Source organism: Mustela erminea, chromosome 9 (assembly GCF_009829155.1).
Source record: "Mustela erminea isolate mMusErm1 chromosome 9, mMusErm1.Pri, whole genome shotgun sequence".
Classification (NCBI taxonomy): domain Eukaryota; kingdom Metazoa; phylum Chordata; class Mammalia; order Carnivora; family Mustelidae; genus Mustela; species Mustela erminea.
In genome coordinates this window covers 57,741,128-57,764,113 of record NC_045622.1, presented here as the reverse complement: position 1 = coordinate 57,764,113, position 22,986 = coordinate 57,741,128, and the positions used below count along the sequence as shown (strand labels likewise).

The following is a 22,986-nucleotide window of genomic DNA, read 5'->3' as shown; positions in this document are numbered from 1 at the left end:
CCTTGGTCAAAACCTGCAAGAATGACTTTCTGCCTAAAAAGTCATGTCTAAATTCTTTAGCCTGGCATTGAGGTCTTCCCTGATCTTTCCTCAATCTTTCCTGCCTTATTTTATAGTATGCTCCCTCATAGATGCTCTTCTCCAGCCAATCTGAACTAACTAATGTCCCCTAGAGACTACTTTTTTCCACTCCATGCCTTCACTCATGACATTTCCTCTGGCTGGAATGCTGGCCTCAACATATCTTATATTTCTACCTGAAGTACCTGAAGAGCCACTAAGCTACCACCTCTTCCACAAAGCTTCCCTGATCTCATTTTCCAAAAGGACTATCAGTATTATTCATAAGGCACTGAACCTAGATTACCTTGCACAATAAACTATAAAATGGGAGACCCAGGGGCACCCGGGTGGCTCAGTTGGTTAAGCAACTGCCTTTGGCTCGGGTCATGATCCTGCAGTCCCAGGATTGAGTCCCACATTGGGCGCCCAGCTCTGTGGGGTGTTTGCTTCTCCCTCTGAACTTCTCCCCTCTCATGCTCTCTCTCACTCTCTCTCGCTCTCTCTCAAATAAATAAATAAAATCTTAAAAAAAAAAAATGGGAGACCCATTGTGAGGATTATATAAGATCATGTATGTGAAAGTAAATAGCCCAGTCCTAGGATAGAGTAGGTACTCAATAAACAGCGGCTCTTATTATAATAAAGAAAAAAATCAGTGCACATCTTATACTCCCCTATTATACACAGTACTTGTACTGGGTAGGAACTGTCACATAACATGTGACATACACTGTTAAATGTTGACTGAGGACGTAAAGAACACTACGAAGATACAGACTCTATCCCAAAGTTTGTATCCAAAAGAGTTCAACCATAATGCTAGTTCTGGGAAGACACCAACTGAACACACACCACTCTGTAGCTATATACTTCACCACTGTGATAGTCCCATTCAGAATTTATAAGTGAAATACACCCTTTTCATTCCCTCCCCCACACCAAATTCCTAATCCCATTTCTTCCAAGCCACTTAAGGAAGAAACCAATGCCACCAACAGTCTGATAAGCTGTACACTTTTTAATCCAAATGCATATCTCTACCTAACTTAAAACAACTGTTTATTTCTCTCCCCACAAGTTATTAAACTAAAATAGAAACATTACTGGCCTTTGGGTCAGATAAATCTAAATTCAAATCCTGGCTTAATAACCTTGAGAAAATCACTTAAATCTCAGAGTTACAGTTTCTTCATCTACAGAATGAGAAAAATACTGTTGTATTGTTGTACAGATGTAAAGCACCTACCCCAGTGCCTAGAACGTAACAGGTTCTCAGTGAATAGTAGCTACTATCATTCTTATCATCAACTTATTTGAATTGTCTTAATTACATATTTATCTCTTTAGCGATAGGAAGGGTGAGTTTCAGTGAACTTTGCCCTCATCAGCAAAAATTACATGAAACAAGGTCTTTTGGAGTTTGGCAATCCCGCAACACACAGGCGTGCAAATACAAACACACACACACACACACACACACACACACTCTACTTTCTAACCTGGGCATGTATTATATGCGGCAGCCGTCTCCCCTGGCCACTACATTTTAGATGCTGGCTCTGGGAACTTGGCAAACATGGACACATTTGTTTTAACATACACAGTAGTGATGAGAGTTCTGAGAGCTTCCTGAGAGGCCTGAGATAACCCAGAGAGGCCGAACGGGAGCAGAGCTACTGAATCACCCTGGAGAGAATTAGAAGCACATGAGATTTGGAAGCCTGCCTGCCGACCTGCCAGTGAGATTTCTGGTCATTACCTAAGCCAGAACTGCACATTAGGCAGCCAGGAGCTCCGTAGAATGTGGCCAACAGAGGAAAGGGACGGATCTGTCCTCGCTGGGCCATGCTGGCAGCACAGCTGACTCTCTTAAACTTTTGCCTCCTCCACCAAGTCTCCCTGGAGGAAAGTGCCCGGGAGGAAAGCTGCTGTGATGTCTGCTCAGGCTGGAGTTCTCTGAGGTCCGGGGAGTTCCAGAATCAGAGATAAAGTTTTAAAAGCCAGCAGAAAAGAAGGCTCCCCCCTCCATCCCACAACCCAGGCTAAGAAAAGCAGTTAAAGTGTATTCTGTTCATTTGGCTGCCTCAAGTATGACCTGAGGTACACCCATGTAGACCATGGAACCAAAGACAGGAATAGCAGGACGCAAGGAAGGCCTGTCCACAGGACTCATGTCAGCCCTCTCGGAGCACAGCCCTGCTGCAGCCACCTGCTCAGGTATCCGTTGCTGTGACAAACAAAACCTGCTAGCCAGAGACGCCTGGGTGGCTTAGCCGGTTAAGCATCGGCCTTTGGCTGGGGTTGTGATCCCAGGGTTTTGGGATCCAGCCGCTGTCGCTCTTCAGGCTCCTTGCTTAGCAGGGAGTCTACTTCTCCCTCTGCCTCTGCTTGCCACTCCCCCTGCCTGTGTTGTGTGCTCTCTCTCTCTCTCTCTCTTTCTGACAAATAAATAAATAAAAACTTTAAAATTTTTATTAAAAAAAAAAAAAAAAACCTGTTAGCCAGAATTCAGGGCCAAACCATTCCCCAGTGTAACTAATAACTGTTGTCAAGCACAGCTTCAGTACGTCCTCCACAAATAAGGACAAAATACTAGGGACAAAAAAATCCTCAGAAAACCCACCCTGTGAATTCTACCCCTACTGTCAGAGCTCTCTGTCTAAGCTTTTCATTGGAACTGATATCACATTATCCAGCATTCTCCCTCCGTGCCTACTCAGTCCAAGGATGCACTCGTTGCTATCCACCAGCAACCTACTGAGCACACAGTCTCTGACCAGCACGGTGAGAGATCCTAAAGATACGTACTACGGCCAACAAATCAGACATGGCTCTTGTCTTCAAGACAGAGGAAAAGATGCAACATGAAACAAACAAAAAAAAAAATCAGAAAACTATCTGATAGGGCGCCTGGGTGGCTCAGTGGGTTAAGCTGCTGCCTTCGGCTCAGGTCATGATCTCAGAGTCCTGGGATCGAGTCCCGCATCGGGCTCTCTGCTCAGCGGAGAGCCTGCTTCCCTCTCTCTCTCTCTCTGGCTGCCTCTCCGTCTGCTTGTGATTTCTCTCTGTCAAATTAATAAATAAAATCTTTAAAAAAAAAAAAAAAAAAAAAAAAAGAAAACTATCTGATATTTATCAGATATCACAAAACTAAAAAAAGTGACTTTAAAATCTATATAACACTTTCATATAAATTAACTCTCTTTTAACCCCATTTTTCAAGTGAGAACCCTGTAGTTTGGGTCCTACAGCCAGTAAGAACTTCAGCCAGTGCTCTTGATTCTAAAGCAGGCTTATCTCTTGCTTCAAGAGGCTTGTGCTCAGGGTGTGAAGTGCCCAGAGTAGTAGAGACCCCAAGCGCCCCAAGAGCTTGATGGGAGAGAGAGGGAACTCGTGGCTAGTATTGTCAGGGAACACTTCCCAGAGGACTGAGAGGTTAGGTAGGAAGAAAGGAGGAGAGGGGGGCATTCTGGGAGGAGAGTACAATGACATAAGTAAAGGTAAAAGAGAAACACCGTGAGGTTCTGCAGACCAGGATAAAGAAAATAGAGTGGCTGGGCCAAGGCCCAGAGAGAGGAAAAGAGGCAGATGAAGAAGGCCAAGTGGTCTGGGACAAGAAGCCTGGGTGGAGAAGGAAACTACCACCCACCAAGGGATTTTAGAGGCTGCACCATCTTTACCCCAAGCTCCCCAGCAGAAGACTAAAGTACAGGGCTGCTGGCTCATTTCAGGTTTTCTGTCTCATGGTCTCTCATGAAATAAACCTGCTCCACTCCGACAAACGTGACAGGGCCGTAGCCATCCCTCTGCAGGTCCCCTTGCCCCAGCAAGTTATGCCAACACAGGCAAGGCTTTGTCAAATTCTCAGGGCCCAAGAGCTTCCCCTTGGCACTTTCCAGGTGTCCCACAAAGCTCTAGACACATTTACCCTGCCTGGGGAGGCCCCAAGTCCGTACATAATGCAAGTAGCTGAGCCAAACACCACTGAGACACGCAGCACAGTGACTGGATGCTCCTCCTTTGGGAAGCCTGCTCCTCACGTCCCAAGAGACAGAGATCCCTCCTCACCCTGAACTGAAATCCCAAGGGAGTGGTACAGAATGCAGACAGTTATTAGACACCCTTTGCCACAGATCCTCCTGGGCTGCCTTTCCTGGGCCTTATATGAAATCTCTCTAGCTGTGCAGGAAACTCCTTAGAAACAGTGCTTGGCGCTGGCTTTGTATACTCCCAATTCTGCCCAGCCCAGTTTCTGTGAACATGATACAATATTGCAAACTGCTTTCTAGTTCTCCTCTGTATAGGCCTCAGACCCCCTAACAATCCACACTGGCTGTGTTAGGGCAGAGGGGCTCTAGCACAGAGTAGAAATAGCATATGAATGAGAATCAGACAAAATTAGATTCTAGCCCAGGCTAAGACATTGGGCAAGTTTCGTTACTCTCACGTGGAAAACAGGAGAGATGGTCCTTAAAAGCCCTTCAGCTTTGACATACTAAGATGTTAAGTCCTAGCACCCAACACCAATGACCTAAAAGGTCATAGTAAGTTTTTCGTCTGTCAGTATGTAAGTTCCAAGTCAATGCCATTAATAAGTCTTTGAGGCCAAGCTGGCATGGTAAAGTCTCCAAGGTCAGTAGATGTACAATGGGCTTCAGAACTGAAGGTACCAAAATGAGGAGTTGCAAGACGAGGCTAGAAACTAGGATAAAAAGCTACTTTAGGATTGGGCCTAAGATACAGGAAGAATATAGAGGGAGGGGCCATGCCAACTCTACATGTCAAAGCAATGAAGTCATGCATGAAGCAAGAGGACACAATACCAAAGGGAGTACAGAGAGTCTCCACAAAACTCTAGGAGGCAAGTAAAAGAAGTTTAAGAAAAGCTAAGAGGGCATAGCTCCTAAAAGCCATTGTTCCCAAGATCATGGCCCTAGGGTGATACCACAGGCATCTTCTTTTTACCACAGGCAGGGTAAATGTATCATGGTCTTAGGGTGATACCATTGCCCCCAGTGATCCCCACCCTGCTGTTATTCACAGGCTTGTGTAAGCCCTTCACCTTGAGTATGGGCCAGACTTACTGATTTGCTTCTAACAAACAGAATACAGCAGAAGTTGTGGCATATCAGTTGCGAGATTAGGCAATAAAAAGACTGTCGCTTGGGTACTCCCTCTTGGCTCACTTGTCCTGAGGGAAGCCAGCTACCGTGTCATGAAGCAACCCAATGAAGAGTCCCATGTGGCAAGGGACCAAGGCCTGCCAACAACCATATAAATTAACTTGCAGATGTGCCACCCCTCATCAAGCCCTTAGCCCCAACCCAACAGTTTGATGCAACGTCATGAGAGACCTGAGCCAGAGGCACCCAGCTAAGCAAGCACCCAGATTTATAACCCAAAGAAAACTTTGAGATAATAAATGTTTACTATTTTAAGCCTCTGCGTTTGGGGATAATTTGTTATGCACCATTACAGGCAGGGACCAGGCCATTCCGGTCAGCCATTTCAAGCCTGCAGGTGGGGCTAGGGAAGTGGTTACACCCAGTAAAAGGAAGGGGGTATGGGGTGGGGAGGTTAGGTCAAATACAAGCACCCAGACTTTATCAATAGCTTCCCTACAGCCTAGAGTAAGCCCTGAATAAAAGCCTTGCTCGGCTATACCCAGAGTCTATAGGTGTTTGATGGGTATACCTCAAGTTAAACCATAGAACTGTAGGAGGTTAAGAGAAGCAACTACCTTTAGAGAGGTGCTACCACAAGCAGACACTTGGATTCTAACTGAGGTTTTTCAGATCCACAAAAGCTAGGGTTGAGAGATTTTATTTATTTATTTGACAGACAGAGATCACAAGTAGGCAGGGATGCAGGCAGGGAGAGAGGATGAAGCAGGCTCCCCGCTGAGCAGAGAGCCCAATGTGGGGCTCAATCCCAGGACTCTGGGATTATGACCCGAGCCAAAGGCAGAGAGGCTTTAACCAACTGAGCCACCCAGCCACCCCAACAGCGAACTTTCTAAGTGAAGCTTCTTTGTTCAACATTACCTAACCCTCTCCAAGGAAAATTTTTCCAACTTCTAACCAAATGCTTAGTAAACTACCGGAGAATCAGAAGCAGAAAATAAATTCCCTTCAGTGTAGTTTTACAAACTTCATTATGTACGAAGTATATTACATGCCAAGCCTTTGCTAGGAGATGGTGTCCTACCCTCCGAGGGGCTTACGGTATACTGAGGAAGGCAAGCACAGACACAGATAACTCCACAGGCACAGCATGGTTCTTAAGATTATAGACTCTACAAGACTCTTGGTGATACATGACTAGTCTATTCAAACACCCTGTCAACATAGCTATCACCAGACCACTGAGGCTAAAGGCTCTAAGTGCCAGATCCGTGAGGAACACATCAACAGGTAATACATTCTGATAAAAACAGCAAAGGCTTGGCACACGGATCCCCAGAGGTATAGTTCTAGTCGTACAAATTTTTAGCAATGGGAGCAAAAACGCAAATTTCTCAACCATCAATGTGTCACTTTAAAAGACCATAATAATAAAAATAGTCCCACCTAATTCCAAAGTTAAGGATAAAATAAGATAGATTGAAAAGAAGAAACAGGGATGCCTGGGTAGTTCAGCCGGTTGAGCGTCTGCCTTCAGCTCAGATCATGGTCCCAGGGTCTTGGGATCAAGCCCCATGTTGGGCTCCCTGCTCAGCAGGGGGGCCTGCTTCTCCTTCTCCCTCTGTCCTTCCCCCTAGCTTGCACTCTCTCTCCCCGTTTCTCAAATGAATAAATAAAATCTTTTTAAAAAAGAAAAAGAATAAACAGTTCTGAGCGTGGATGAAAATATCAAGTACCCTGGGTGAGCAGCACCTCCACGGGTTGAGGAAAAGTCCAAAATGTATACCAAGATATGAGATGGTTTGAAAGGAAGAGAGAAAATGTGATCCATTCAAACAGGCCCTGACTGCATCTTTTCCAACAAACTTTAACAGAGGCTTTTTCCAACAAACTTTAACCTTTAGGCTGGGCAAAATAAAAACAGAGATAAATAAAGTACAACCCATCTTCCCTTCTTCCACAGGCTTTATACTTGGGAGAGAGCAAACATATATACAATGTTGTTATGTGTTACATCAGAAATGTATACAAAGTGTCCTGGTGGTAATAAAGAAAACTCTGTATTATTATTATTTTATTTCTTAAACTGTGTCCTGGGCACATGGTATTCAATGTATTATTCTTTATACCTTGCTGTATATTTTAAATATTTCATTTTTTTTAATCAGCAGTAACCAAAAAAAGAAAAAGAAAGAAAGAAAGAAGAAGAAGAAGAAGAAGAAGAAGAAGAAGAAAAGGAGGAGGAGGAGGAAAAGAAAGAAAGAGAGAGAAAGTTCTGGTTGAAGCCCAGACTTCTCTCCCTAGAATTCTGACAGCCAGAGCTGCTGTTTCCTGGAGTATCATTTCCCACAAAGGGAAACATACCACAGCATGCCCATGAAGTCATTAAGCAACGGTATCTCAAAGTTACTCAGCAGGAAATGAGGGGCCCCTTTACTCAAACCCAAGTTCTATGGAGCCCAAGGAAACCATTTCCCTCAACAAGACCTCATCCCTTCCTTGCCAGAGAACAGGCGTTCTTAACATGAAGGCCCCACATTCCTGAGAAGCCCATGGATAGAATTCAGAGGACCCTGTGAATTTGGATGGGAAAGAAATTACATCTTTATTTCCAAATTTCTTTTACTGAAAGTTAACATTTTTTTCCATTATATCTTATGGGCAACAAACCACAGTATTCATAACAGTACCTATGATTTTGTCACCAAAAGAAATGACATTTTCACACCACATTATATTTGCACGTCTCAAAATAGTATTTACATTTATGACTACTTCAAAATTATGGTAGCTCTTAGCCCTGCCCCTAGATCACATATAACTGTGATCTTCCTGTCTACAGGCTCTCATGCGAGGTAGCTGGCCAAGTATGAAGCAGCTATTGTTCAGCCACCAACTGTGAGACTCCATGTACTCACACTGGTGACCCAGGCATCTATAATGCCCTTTCCTCCAGCCTTCCCCACATCAAACCACCACTCCCTCCTGGTTCCCAGGAAGCCCTCCCTAGTCACCTCAGCTGACCCTAACCCACAAACAGCTCTCTTAATTCTTAGCCTATGCTGTCTACACTGCCTGGTTCTATGCTTCTTTAAGCCTGTGCATTATGCTATATTTAATACAGAGCATGCCCCCTGCCCCCAGACTTAGACTCCTTTGGTACCCCTAAGTCTCTTCCATAGCGCAAAGTAAGCAGTAAACACTCACTATGGACTTGTGGGTTGAATAATCAATTAAGTCAGGGTCCTTGACTTGACTGTCTTCATCTAGTTTGACCAATAACCCACTGTAGAACTTGTATTTGATGCTTCTCTGGATGTTAGTTCCCTCATTTGTAAAAAAAATAAGTGGGCTGACCTAACTGATGTTTCCACCTCTTAACTTCTGAATTAGGCAACCACTTTCTATCTCCCAAGATCTGAGAAAAAATTATGGGGGAAACTGAAATGCCTCCCCCAGCTCTCCCAGGCAGTGTTAGTCACTTGCTCCTCTGGGCTTCCCACAGCCTTGTGTGTGTGTGTATACAACACCTCTATCACAGAGTTTATCACAAAATGTGAGAGTGTATAACCTAAGGGCTGAGGTGGAGGCAAGAGTCAGGCTGCCTGGGTTCAAATTCTAACTCTACTCCTTACTTGCTGTATAACCTTGGGCAAGTTACTTAACCTCTGATTCCATTTCCTCAAATATAAAACAGGGCTAATACCCAGCACACTGGATGATAGTAAGAATTAAGTGAAGGGGTAGCTGGGTGGCTCAGTGGGTTAAAGCCTCTGCCTTGGGCTCCGGTCATAATCCCAGGGTCCTGGGATGGAGAAGAGCCCCCATCAGGCTCTCTCCTCAGCAGGGAGCCTGCTTCCCCTCCCCCTCTCCCCCCCCCCACCTGCTTGTGATCTCTGTCTGTCAAATAAATAAATAAATAATCTTTAAAAAAAAAAAAAGAATTAGTGAAAAAAAATGTTTGGAACAGTGCCTGCCACACACTAAGCACTAACAAATATTAGTTGCTATTACCACACCATTATTAATGTCTTCCTAGGCACTGAATTGCTCCTTGAGCTGGATCTCTGTCCTCCTCCCCTTCTCAAAACACTGCTCTGGTTAGGCTTTCTTCCATAGCACCACACCATGATAAAATATTTATGTATTTATTTCTTATCTCCCCACTAGACGGTAACCTCCTTGAGGGCAGAGAACATATCTGTTCTGTTCATCCTTAAATTCCTGCCACTGAACATAGCATGTGGCACAGAGCAGACACTCAAATATCTGTTAAATAAACAGCACATGAGCTGGCACTGTTCAGAGTTTGCTGAGTAAATTAACCTAGCTAAGGAGTGATTGTCAAAGCTGAGGTGTGGGTACAGATGATGTCCTCGTTGCTCCAGGATTAGTGTGACCCTCTCCCAGCCCCAATATTCGCCTGGGCCAAGCCCCACCCACCTGCCCTTGGCCCCCATCCAGTTCCGGGAGCTACCCTCAGCTAAAATTAGCATAGCCACCAAGATGGCCAGGCCATTTATAGCCTTGGAGGCAGCAGCAACTAGCTGGGTGGGCAGACAGGGCTCTGGCCTCCCACGGCCATCAGGGGTTGATTGAGAACCCAGCCTGTAGTCCACACACTGCTTGGATGTCTATCCTCCAGGGTCCTGTTCTGGCTATACTGAATCACACCATAGTTCTGGATCAGAGTTATCTCCCACCCTGGGAGTCACAATCTGACTCACCTGGGATCTCCCACAAACATTCTGCAGAAAACCTTTTGAGTTTCTGGAAGCAATGAGCCCAGAGTCTACGCTTCTAAGCATCAGTTTCAGGCCAGCTTCAGAAATGCAGTCCCCAGGGTGGCACACCCAGGTCCAGATCTTTACTGAGAAAATGACTTAGCCCAGCTGGGTGTGCAGGAATCAAAGAGCCAGAAGGGGACAGGAATGGACTCTCCGCTGTCGGATGAGAGGGCCTCTTAGCAGAACACCTGCCTTCACTGCAGGAACAGGGTTTTAAGATAGACCTATACATCCAATGAGAAAAAAAAATCCAATTCTCTGGCCTCTGCAGAAGACTCTCCAGGTGAGAAAATGACAGCCTTCTCCTTGGATCTTATCAGCTCAGTTACCAGGGCCTGCCTAAATAAATGACCAGGAAGAAAGTAACATTCTCTTGGCCCTGCCTAAGCACTCCTTTAACAGGGCAGGGCCAGAGAAGATGGAAGAAATCTAAGACCTATCTGTAAGAGAGCACAGGACCTGCTTTCTTGACCTACAAAATAGGGGCTCATACCACCTGCCATGCATTCTACTAGGCTATCATGAGCCTTTTATAGGAAAAAATAGCTGTATAATTATAAAATATAAACTACAGAGAACATATAAATTGACCAGGTATGCCAAAGATAATAAGAGAAATGGCAGCTTTAAGAGCAAGTAAAACTCCTGCGGTCTAAGAATACATGGAGACTGGAAGGGCTAGGAGGGTTCCTGGCTGCATAAGGAGCTTCTCCCCAAATCCTTTAGCAGAGCCCAGTCCATAAGCCACCTCTTTGCCCAAAAAAAAAAAAAAAAGAGTCCCTGCCTAAGCCAAAGTCTCAGATAGGCCCAAGGGACAACCTAGAACAACAGTGCTGGGCTCCCCAGGTTCCCACAAACTATAATCATGCCTGGCATCTAGGGTCCTTCTCTAAGACTTCCCTCCCTGGGATTCAGTTTTATTATGACAACAGAAACTAATTTCTGAACTGAGAGGAATCAAGGACCAAACCAGAGGCCTAAGTGGTATAATCAGCATAGCCAGGCCTCTGAGATATGCTATGAGGAGGGCTGTCCCCACAAGATCAAGTCACCTCATGGTTCTGAGGGATGCTGGAAGGCCTCTTACCTTAAGCACAATCTTCTCAATTGAAAGTTAATGCTTAAAATTCAGAACGTCATCACTTTAGCTCATGTCTAAAATATAAATCACCTCCCGCCCTCCAAAAATATTCATTTTATCGCTGGCACTCATATTTTCGGGTGAGAAAAGGACATTTCAGCCTTATAAGCGGGACTGTCACTGACACAGCAGAGATGTTCCTAGGCTCTACTTCACAGTTTGATCTACATCTGCCTACTAGACTTTCCCCTCACAGACCAATGAAAACCTAGCTTTGAGCTACATTTCCGGGGCCAAGGAGATACCTTATGGAGGAAAAGGATTCATCTGCAAGAAAGACCAATCTTCAAAACAACAGCCTAGGTCCTATGCTTGTTTGCAGGGCAACCCTACTTGGAACTCAGCTGCAGGTACACCCAACCCAATCAAAGAAGTTAAAAGAGAGGGTTTTCCAAGAAAGGGTCTACCATCAAAGCCAGCATCTGCAACCATCCATGAAACTTCCCAGCCACCATGACCTATGTTTCCTTTCCCTCCTTCTATCAGTGGGTATCACTGAGCAGTCATCTCATTAAAAACTCAGCTATAAACTCTCCCTAATCTGCAGCCCACTGCTTTGGATAGAACACAGTACCAGGGAAAGAGAAACGAGGAAAGAAAACCAAATTCCTTCTAAGCCTTGTGTAAAACAACTGAATTTTAAAAGTATTCTTTTCTTTTGCATTCTGCAACAGAACTCCAGGGCTCCTGGTATCTAACAAGCCTCCATGAGTACATAAAGAAAAACAGGACAGATCAAAAATATCATAGAATTCCTACCCTCATCAGTCAGAAGAAATGGAATAAATCAACAAGTGGCCCCAGAAATTATACCATACCCACAATAAGAAAAATCCATTTAACTCCCTAGTGGTAAATAGTATTCGACCTAACGAACTACCTTGATATTTCAAATGGGATAGCTAAAAGACAGCAGATTACCTAAGGAAAGGGAGGGACTAAGTTTCCCACGCTTCTTGGAACAGAAAGGCACACCTCAACACCAAGCTATAGGGCAACAGAGTTGGCCCAGCCCTGACTTTCCCTGCCCAACCCAAGTAGCCTCAACCTCCCCTGTGCTGCCAAGTGCTGAAACTGGCCAAGAGCAAATAGACTTATCATCTGCTTAGGCCATTCTTCCAGAAAAGTAGTCCTGAGAATGGGTCCTGGCTTGCTGATCTGAAAGGCCAAGGTGCCCCAAGGGCCAACCCCTTCTCACTGCCAACAGAAGACATTCTGGGGAGAATGGAGGAGGAAAGTTGCTTGCCAGGGACAGAGACATTAGCCATGGCTCCTGAACAGAAAAAACTCCTTGCACTGCTGAGAACAGGCAGTGCTATCACCCGCACATGCAGAAACCTAAGGTTCAACTTGCCCCTCCGTTCTGAGTCAACGCTCCCAGCCCACTCCAGCCCGTGGCAAGGCCTTACCTGCTGCAGTGGACTCCTCGGAACTAGCCCCCGAGCCAGCTCCCGTCGCCCTCTCGCTGTGGCTATGGCTGAAGCTCTGGCCGTGATGCAGGAGAAGCCCCCAGAGGAGCCACAGGGCAACACGGGCGCACACATCCATGACTCCAGGTCTCAGTTAACATGCGCCTGATGTGGACACCTCGGGATCCCAGAGCAAAGCCGGGAGCCCAGAAGTGTAGCCGACAGTCCTGGAACCCCAGGCAAGATGCCCTCGAGGCGCCGCAGCTGTCCAGGCACCCGCCGGCCTGCCTCCTACGACAGCCAAAGGTCAAGTGCTCCAAGTTTGGGCGCGGGAGGAGGGCGGGTTCCTCCGTTCCAACAGTGGGTCCGCCGGAGCTGCGGCGGCCTGAGCGCCGAAGTCTGCTCTAGCCGCTTCCGGAGAGTTTGGACAGGGTGGCTGCGGGGCCGCTGTCAGCTCCGCAGCGGGCTACACCTCTGCGGGAGGAGGCGGACTGGCGGGATCTCCCGCGGGCTCCGGAGTGGGGGAGGAAGGGAAGAGAGGAGAAGAGGGGGGCACCTGGCCTCTCCCCGCCGAGTAGCCGGGAGCAGCACAGGCTCGGAGAGGGCGTGCAACTCGCAGGTCCCCGCGGGCGCGGGCGGCTCCGGGATCCCAGGCCTCCTAGGCCGAGGTCGGCGCCCCCGCCCAGTCCCGTGCCCAGGCGGCCCGCGGTGCCCAGGTTCTGCAGGCGGACGCGTACTGGCCAGGCCCGGGACAGCGGCTCCCCGGCAGGCTGGCGGGCGGCGCGGGGCGGGCCCGGGGCGGGCGGGGGCGTGCTCTCCTGCAGGCCCGCCCCGCGCCGCCCGGCCCCCAGCGAAGCCCGGCCCGCCCCAGCGCCGGGTTTATCCCGGAATAACCTGTTAGAGGCAGTCGATGGGTGCCCTCAGCCCGCGGTGGGCTCTCCCCGGCCCCGGTCCGCACTGGTGTCTGCAGGACCCCCCTCCCGCGCCAAGGGTCGGGACCCGGCCTCCCCTTCCCCCACGGGAATTCTCTCCCGCTCTAACCGCCCGCGGATGGGCGGGCGCGCCCCGGACACGCAGTTGCTCAGGTAACCCAGGCCTGCAGCGACGGCGACAGTAACTGCCCTGCCCGATCTCCGGGCCTCGGTGCTGCTCCACTCGCCTCAGCTCTAAAGCCGAGCTGGAGAGAGACCCCCGGCACAACGATTGCAATCCCGGGATGCCTGAAGCGACAACCGCCTGGCCCGGATGGGCCGGGGGCACGCTCCCAGCCCCCCACTTCGGGCCGGCTTTCAGGCTCCGCCCTCCCTCTGCGCCGCGGAGCCAATCAGCTTCCTCCTCCCTGCAGTTTAGGAACCTGCGCGCTTAGTCAGCCGCGCGCAGCGGCCCCTGGCGGGCAAATCTGGGTGCTGCACACAGGACTCGAGCTCCGGGGAGGCCCAGCCCCTTTGCGGAGGGTTTGGAGAGTGAAGCAAGGATCCGCCCCAGGGCAACCTATTAGGGACTGAGAGTGTTTTCAGAGGAAATGATGCTAGAAAACAAAACGAAACGTCCAAAACACTGTAGTTAAAATTGCCCTACGCATCCCTTAAGTCTCGGCTAAAGGACCCCATCAGCCCATCTGCTGACCCCCACCCCCTTCCTGCCACATTCAAGAGAAGTCGGATGCGCTCCTTTAACTGTCACCGCCCGTTTTCCTACCTGCCCCTCAAATCCCCTCCCCTTTGAGGTTTTTGTGGGTAGGGCCCGTGGCTGGTTCCTCTCTGCCTATCACTCTCCCAGCTCTCTGTGTCGGTTGGAGAAGGTGTTAGCGACTTAGAATGAGTGCCCCAGTGAAGAGAGAGCCGCGCCTGGGCCTCCTTCAACAGAGCCTGCATTTCCTGTTCTCTCTCGAGTATGCTGTCAGCAGATCTTGACTAAAACCTGCTCTGTGCCCTACCCTGTCCTTGGCACCGGAGGCAGGAGAAGGAATTGGGCACAGTCCCTCCTCTGACTGACAGTGCTAAGCCAGCTACCTGTTCTGAGAGAGCCCTCTGAAGACCAGGAACATGGATTTACCCAACAGCTGCCTGGCTTAAGGGTTAGACAGCTGATATAAAAATACACTTCTAACCTCATCTACTACCGCTCTCCCCACTCTCAAGCTCCAGTCACACTGGCCTTCTTTAAGTTCCTCAAACACACTGAACCTTCACCACCCCGCCTTTTTATCTGCTGTTGCTTCTGTCTGAAACACTCTCCCCTCTACCTCCAGCTCTGGGTATAACGGCTCTCTCCTTCTTCCAGATACAATTCAAGGTCTCCTCCTCAGAAACTTCCACTTCTGACCAACGCCTTGGGTCCAGAATTGGACCTTACAGATGTCTGCCTCCCTCCATCCCATAAGATTGAGTTTTCAGAGGTCAGGGGGTTGTGCCTTATTCATCTCTGAGAAAGGAGGATCCAGCCATAGGCCGGGCATGTAGTAAATGCTCACTAAAAGCTGGTAGACATGAATTAATTCATTTGATCACTAAAATATTTATTGAATAACAACTCTGTGCTAGGAAACTGTCCAGAACAGAAGATGAGCCCCTGACCTAAGTTCTACTAGACCTATGCACTGAGTTAGGGGCCTTAAGCTCAAATGGCAAAGTTGGCAGAGAGATAATACAATTCAGAGAAGTCGGGGGGTAATAGGGAGTGGTAGGGACTATGGCACACTGGAGAGCAGGCAGGAAGGTGAACTCAGTATTTCTGGATCATCTTTAAGAGAAGATGGAAAGTTGAACTTTTACATGACATATCACTTTTTTTAGTACTAGCAATTAATTTTTAAAAGTAAAAAGCCCTGAGACACCTGGGTTGCTCAGTGGTTTAAGCATCTGCCTTTGGCTCAAGTCATGATCACAGGGTCCTGGGATTGAGTCCTGCATTGGGCTTCTTGCTCAGCAGGTAACCTGCTTCTCCCTGTGCCGGTGCTCCTCCTGCTTGTGCTGTCTCTCTCTATCTCTCGGGGGGGGGGGGGGGGGGGGGGGGGGTCCTTATAAAAAATAAATAAATAAGTAAGTAAAAAGCCCTAAATGGACCATATAAACGCATTTGCGGTGTAAATTAATCACTAAGATTGCTAGTTTGTCACTTCTGCCTAAGTCAACTTGGCCTGTTCACTCACTTGCCTAAGAGAACAGTCCAGAAAAAAAGAAAGTAAAACATGTTTAATTTCCTTTAAACTTGACTGCATTATTTCTCTTAGCTACCACATGATTTTTAAAGGAGTATGGGAGCATAACTCACTTGATACAAAAAGCCTGGGTCTTGAAGGCAGGAAGTGAGGCTCTCTTACCAATTCTTACCAAGAACTTGAACCTGTCAGAGCCAGTTGCGTTTCCTGTGAGGCTAAAATGGTGGCTGGGAACTAATAATAGAATTAGCATATGAGGTGACTGGCTGGCTCAGTCAGTAGAACATGGAACTCTTGATCTCAGGGTCCTGAATTCAAGCCTCACATTGGGTGTGGGGCCTACTTAATTTTAGAAAGAAAGAAGGAAGGAAGAAAGGAAGGAAAAGAGAGAAAGGAATTAGCATACAATACCAGCAATTCCACTTCTGGATATATACTCAAAAATTTGAAAACAAGAGGACGCCTGGGTGGCTCAGTGGGTTAAGCCTCTTCCTTCAGCTCAGGTCATGAGGTCATGATCTCAGGGTCCTGGGATCGAGTCCCACATCAGGCTCTCTGCTCAGCAGGGAGCCTGCTTCCCCTCCTTCTCTCTCTCTGCCTGCTTCTCTGCCTACTTGTGATCTCTCTCTGTCAAATGAATAAATAAAAATCTTTAAAAAAAATTGAAAACAGGGTCTCAAAGAGATATTTGTACACCCATGTTCATAACAGTACTATTCACAATAGCCAAATGGTAGAATCTAAATGGACAGACAAATGAATAAACAAAATGTGGTATATACATACAGTGGAATATTATTCAGCCTTAAAAAGGGAAGAAAGTTCTACATTCTACAACATGGATGAAAGTTGACGTTCATTATGCTAAGTAAAATAAGCTGGTCACAAAATGTAAATTCTATATAATTCTACGTTATGAGGTACCTAAAGTAGTCAAATTCAGAGAGACAGAGAGTAGGACAGTGGTTGCCAGGAGAGGATAGGGAATTGTTTAATGGATATAGTTCAATATTTCAAGCTGGTTGCAAAACAATGCATATGTACCTAACATGACTGAACTGTACATTTAAAAATGATGAAGAAGGGGCACCTGGATGGCTCAGTCGGTTAAGCCTTTGCCTTTGGCTCAGGTCCTGATCCCAGAATCCTGGGAATGGGCCCCCACTGGATTCCCTGCTCAGCAGGGAAGCCTGCTTCTCCCTCTCTCTCTCTGCCTCTCCCCTCTGTTCACTCTCTCTCTCTCTCAAATAAATAAATAAAATACTTAGAGGGGAAAAAAGCCAGTTCCCCTCTGGATCTCAGTATCCCCAACTACAGGATATATAAGTACCAGATTATTAATTCAGCTTGGCCTTAATAGTCTACAAAACAGGAAAATGCTGAGACTTCATGGATCTTCCTAGATCTGAAGTTTTGACTCTCACTTCAGTAGTCCCTATGTTGGGTCCTCACATGAGTATAGCCTCTGTAAGAACACCTCATCACATTATGAGTCTCAAGAGGAAACAGAGAGCTTTTTGTTTCCCCCATCTGTCTATTTTAAACCTAAACACCAAGCCTTTACCATACACCAGGTGTATCTTACTTGAATTGTTCTTAGGGCCCTGCTCCTGAAATTCTGCAGATGTTGGTTAAATCGAATTGGATTAACAATTCTCGTGCCTCTATGCTACTCTTTGCCAGAGCTGCCATATCAAACATCTTCTCTCCTTCACAAGAGCTCTGCTGAATAAGACAAGGCTATACTCATTACAGAAAAAGAAACTAAGGCTGAGGCCACCACACCAAACTCTGTCCTTTGGAATTTTCTCTCTATCCTGCAAGTCTCAGCTCCAGTGAAAGAAAAACATCCGTGCCTTGAACAATGATGACAACATAGCATGAACCAAAAGTTGTTATTAGCGAAAAAAAAAAAAAAAAAAAGACCCATCTCAAAAGTCACCCCTTCCTTCCTTCACCACCTTGCCTGTCTTGCCTGACTGACCCTATGTCTCCAGTCTTCTGCTATATCTTATAGCTGAATTATGATTATCTCATCAGTTTCTATCTTCTCCATTAGCTTCTGTGCTCATCAGGGACTGAATTTTATTTATCTTCATATTCTCCAGGGTTAGGACTTGAGCCAGTGCAAAGCTGGTACTCAATGAAAGTGCATAAATGAATGATGTGTGTTCTCTATGAACTGTCATATCTCTAGCTGTCATTCCTCTACACCACGGGGTTTCTGGTTACGAAAAGCTTTCATTTGGAAAATGACTATCTTCAGTAGAAGTGCAATAAAGGGTCCTAAATCTGCCCACAAAAGTTTTTCGAGTTTGGGCTGTGTTATCAGTGGCGCCCCCTGGCGTCCAAAAATTGCAAGTACAGCTATCACTGAGAAACGGCTCAGGTTCTGGCTGGGTAGGAATGAATGAGTAGAGATTTTGGCTTCTAGCAATTCTTCCCACTAGTTTCACAAAGAAAATAGTCTACTCTTCCAAAATCAGGTCTAGGATCTTAGAACCAATGTTCATTTATTGATTTAACATATACTGAGCACCTGTTCATAATAATCCAGTACCTACCCTCCAAGAGTTGTTTGGGAGGGAAATCTCTATATGAACAGTAATTAGCACTTGTTGATAATGTCTTGAGAGGAATTGGTTCAGGGTCAGGTGAGTCAGCACAGAGGAGGAGCAAGTAACTGCCTAAAGCAATCCGAGGGTGTGCAGAGGCACACAGCTGGGGTGAGGGGGAGGGGTTCTGGAATTAGATTGCCTAGATTCACATCCTGGCACTGTTGCCTGCCCGCACAAACTGAATTGTTCCTGGAACACACCAGGGCTGAAGAAGGAGGAATTCCCAGAGGGGATTATGACAAACCAGGTGGGTACCACCCAATTTGGAGAACCCACCTGCCTGGGAGGAGGGACCCTCCTAGAAGATAGGGCAAGGCCCTAGCCCTTCCTCTGCGTAACTAGTTAGTTCCTCAGAGGGAATCAGGAACAATGGATCAGAAAATGCAACTGTAGAACTCTGTTTCATTTGTCACTTCCTCTGTTTGTTCTTTTTGCTATCTCCAGTCTCACTCATTATCTTCCCAAGTCACAAAATGGGACATCAGGCCCGTTTGGGGGGGAGGGTAACAATGAAGACGAGTAATGAGGGGAGACTCCTATTTCTCCTCCTAAGGTAGGATGAGAGGTAACACCAGGGAATCAAGAGGAGCCCCACCAGAGACAAAGGAATACTCAGATTTAGGGTTAGTCTGAAGAGGCTGTGACTGACACTGAGCAGAAGACCCTTGTGAGCCCCTGGTGAGCTACAAGAAATGGAGCTCATACAGACTAGGCTGGAAAGACCTGTTCAGAAGAGACCGGGGCAGAGGTTAAAACATTTCAAGGCTCTTCTCCTCCTCCTTTCTCTCTCTACCCTGCTCTTCTAGGGGAATCAAGTCATGGGCATACAGAGAAATTAATGTTTGTTGCACCCTGGGCAATCTCCTAAGCATTCTACTTGCATTCTTTCATGAATCCTCACAATCCCACAAAGCCCATAGTATTGTCATTTCCATTTTAAAATGGAACTAAATGGTTCCTATGCTCTTACAGCACATAATCACCTGTTTAAGATCTATCTCCCTTGCTGTTACATCAGAATAGGAACTTATCTATGTTTTCACCACTGCGTCATTAGCATGTGACATTATACCTAGCCCAGAGAAGGTTTTCAATAAATACAGTTCAAGGAATGAATGCGAGAGTTCATGTGACTTGTCAAAGGCCACGATGAAAGTGGTACAACTAGGATTTGAATCCTGGACTGTCTGGCTTCAGAACCTGCCTATGATCTCTCTGTTTTACCTGCCCCCCCCCCCCAACCAGGTACTTTCATACATTGTCTCTCTTCTGAATGTCCCAGCTGGTGTCCTTGCTTCTCAGCTGCTTGTGAGCACAAACATAAACCATCTACCAAGAGCTCACCTACTTGGGAAAAGCAAGTGAGAGAGTAGGAAGAAGAAACAGCCCTTTGGACCCTGTGCCCTCTTCCTATACTCCAGCTAAGCATCTTCCTCTTCCAAGAACCCTTTGCAGATATTTGAGAATGTCCCACCTATTTCGGGTGTCCCACCCCATTACCTGTCTCCCACTTCTGTGGCCTTTCTGGCCCATCCTATATCTGTGCCTTAAAAGTGGTTCTAAGTCACCTGGCCTCTAATGGTTCTACACGGATCAGTGCTTTTTTGCTTTTTTTCTCAGATCAGTGCTTTTTTACCTCAATTTTATTCCACAGATGTGTGCTGAAGACAAATGGGTGCTCAGGCCTGCCTGTGCCAGGCCCAGTGGGTGAACACAAAGATGAATCAGACACAACCTCAAAGGACTTACAGTCAGTGGGGAAGACAGACATCAGGCACAGATACAATTAGAGCACAAAGCAAGATGACCTAAATGGTATCAAAGCATTATGAGCAATGAGCTACACGCATAAGCCTTAATTACTTTATTATTCTAAAGAGTGTATCATAGAAAGTCAGAGCTCAAAGGTAGCATCTGACTTAACCCCTTGCTTCCCAGTGGAGGAGTCTGAGACCTAGAAAAGGATGAGGCCTAATGCAAAGCCTCAGTAGCCAACTGGCTGAGCCAAGACTAGACTTCAGGTCCTCTGAAGCCCAACCCAGGGCTCTTTCTGCTTCCTCTGGTATCTTCATATGCAGCAGCCCCCTATCCCACCAGACCATGAAATCCTCAAAGTCAAGTCAGTTTCTCACACCTAAGCAAGCTGAACCAGGGCCAGGCATCCCCATTATCAAGGGCTCTGGAAATTCAGTCTGACCCTAGGCAGCCAATCCAGCCTCGTGGTCTACTGCGTATCATGTGTATGTACCCTATTCCCACCACTATGCTTCTAAAATTGATTTTCAAGTATTTTTTGCAGGAAATTTTTAAAAAGAAGATCTTGGGGCTCCTGAGTGGCGCAGTCAGTTGGGGCCTCCACTCTAGGCTAGAGTCATGATCTCAGGCTCTGTGCTCAGTGCAGAGTCTGCTTGGGATTGTCTGTTCCTCTCCCTCTGTCCTTCCCCCTCGTGCTCTCAATCTCTCTCAAGTAAGTAACCGTATTTTTTTTTTTTAATCTCTTTATCCAGAACACTAGACTAAAAATCAGGTAAAAGCAAACTAACCAGTTGAAAAGAAGGGAGGCCAGAGCCCCACGATTTTCCTGCTTTCAAGTTCTGGGAAGGGAACTTTGGGAACTCAGCTCAAAAACCTTTGTTCTGGGGCACAGTTTTTAATGGCTTCATAGAAGCTGCTTTAGTATGTAGTCCTTCACTGAACCCTGTCTTTTATGGAAACTCACAATCCTATCTTCATCATCAAATGCCAAGCACCAGCCATGTACTCCTAGTAGGGTACAGAAGGGAATCAGATTTTCCCTTTGTCTTTCCTGCTCTCTCCTCCACAGAGAGAAGTCTGTTCCAAGTGCTATGGGGAGGGAGGAGACAAACCCAAACTCCACCTAGGAGGATCAGGATAAGCTTTCCCAGAAGGCTAGTAGAAAATGAATTCACCTACTCAGTCATCCACCAGCCTGAATCCGGTAAGACTCTCTCCTTCATTGTCCTATACCTTACCCACTAGCTGTATGTCCTATTGAGCACAGATGAGATATGTCTAGCCAAAATTCAGATGTACTGTGAGTGTAAAAGACATACCAGATTTCAAAGCCTTAGTAGAAAAAAAGAATGTAAAATATCCCCTTCGTTTCTATAGTCGAAAATTTTTATATTGGTTACAGGTTGAATAATCTTTTGGATATACTGGGCTAAGTAAAATATAGCATTTAAGTGAATTTTATCTGTTTCTTTTTTTACTTTTTAAAAAAGTCATCGCTCAAATATTTTGAGCTACATATATAACTTAAATTATTTGCATTCGACAGCATTGGGAGAGACTATCAACTGTAGGGCAGAGGTGGGGGGGGGTCTGTGTGCACGTGTGCCGTGGGAGGAGGGGTAATGGCAACCTGGGAGGGAGTAATCCATTAGGCCCAAATCGTGAAAGTCTGAGTGGATTTCGCCTGGCGATCAACCCAGGAAAGAAGGAAAGACAGGGGTAAGAGAATCGGCAAAGACCCAGGGACGCGGGCAGACATGTTGTGTTTAGGAAACTCATTCTTATAGCATGATTTCTTTTTATTTATTTATTTATTTATTTTTTGCATGATTTCTTTTTAAAGGCATTTGTTGAATGTTTACTTTGAGCCAGACATCGACAGCAGCCCTTTCACATCCATTCTCATGTTATCTCCACAACTACAGGATGAAGGAGAGGTTAAAGGTTAAGCTATTTATTCTCGGAGTTGTTCTTCCTCTTTATCTGGAAAGCCTCTTGGAGACAAGGGAGCTTGTCTTAAACGCCTTTCAGTTTTCCTTCACAGCACCCAGCACGGAGCTGGGCACGTGGTAGGCGCTCAGAAAGTTTATGTTGAACGATGGAAGGATACCCATTCTGGAGTCACAGAGCTCCACGAGCAAGACCCGGCTGCAAAAGCACCAGAGGGCGCCCACGAGCCCGTCCACCCATTGGTCCCCAGGGCGCCGGCAGGATCTCGGGCCTGGGTGCGGCCCTGCAACCCTAAGCAGTTGCGCGCCCTGACGAGAAGAGCGGGCGAGGGGAGCCCTACGTCCTGCACCCGCCCCGCCCCCTCCCCAGAGCCCAGGCGCACCGAGCAGCCGGTTGCGGAACGACGACACGACATCCTGTTTTTGGGGCCCGCGGCTCCGCCGGCGCCTCTGCAGATCTTGTCTTTCCTCGGGTGCTGACGCCAGCTCCCCTTCCCCCAGTCTCCGCACCCTCCCCAGGGGTCTGGGGCCTTCCCACTGCTGAATCACCACCACTCCGCACTCCCCTGGGGCTCGGGGCAGGGGTGGGGACTGCCCCAGCAGGACCCATTCTTGCCAACCCCTAGCCTTGGCCAGCGCTCGATCCCCGGGCTTGATTGAGGCGCCCAACCTTGGGGCGCCTGTTCTCAGCATCTTCCCGCGGGGGTTGGTGGGGGCGAGAGACGGGGAGGGGGACTAAAGCCTAGCGCCCTGGCTTAGGGCCTCTACTGGGGTGGGGGTGGCAAGGAGAAGACGGGGCAGTCTGACCTTAGGAGGACTGACTTAAGGGCCTCCGAGGCAGAGGGCTGCGGGCGAGCCCAGGACCCGGCCAGGGGCAGGGAAGGAGTGGGCAGGGGGTTGGTGGGGGTGGAGACCCGGGCGGGGGCCCCAGGCCCCGCGCACTTCCTGGTCAGGCCGCGCCCCGCCCCCGCGCCCCGCCCC

General features: G+C 47.4%; 1 protein-coding gene across 5 annotated transcripts in view; it reads right to left on the bottom strand.

Moving 5' to 3' along the window:
- Nucleotides 1-13,293, bottom strand: part of STIM1 (stromal interaction molecule 1) — a 188,922-nt gene extending 175,629 nt beyond the window's left edge. For 2 of the 5 annotated variants that reach the window (XM_032359528.1, XM_032359529.1), the window contains exon 1: nucleotides 12,524-13,289. In XM_032359528.1, the coding sequence (XP_032215419.1) occupies nucleotides 12,524-12,662 (139 nt within the window). In that variant the 5' untranslated portion in view covers nucleotides 12,663-13,289. Of the gene's footprint in view, nucleotides 1-12,523 lie in introns of all 5 variants that reach the window. The other 3 variants (XM_032359525.1, XM_032359524.1, XM_032359526.1) reach the window with 3 other exon arrangements.
- Nucleotides 13,294-22,986: the final 9,693 nt, after the last annotated feature.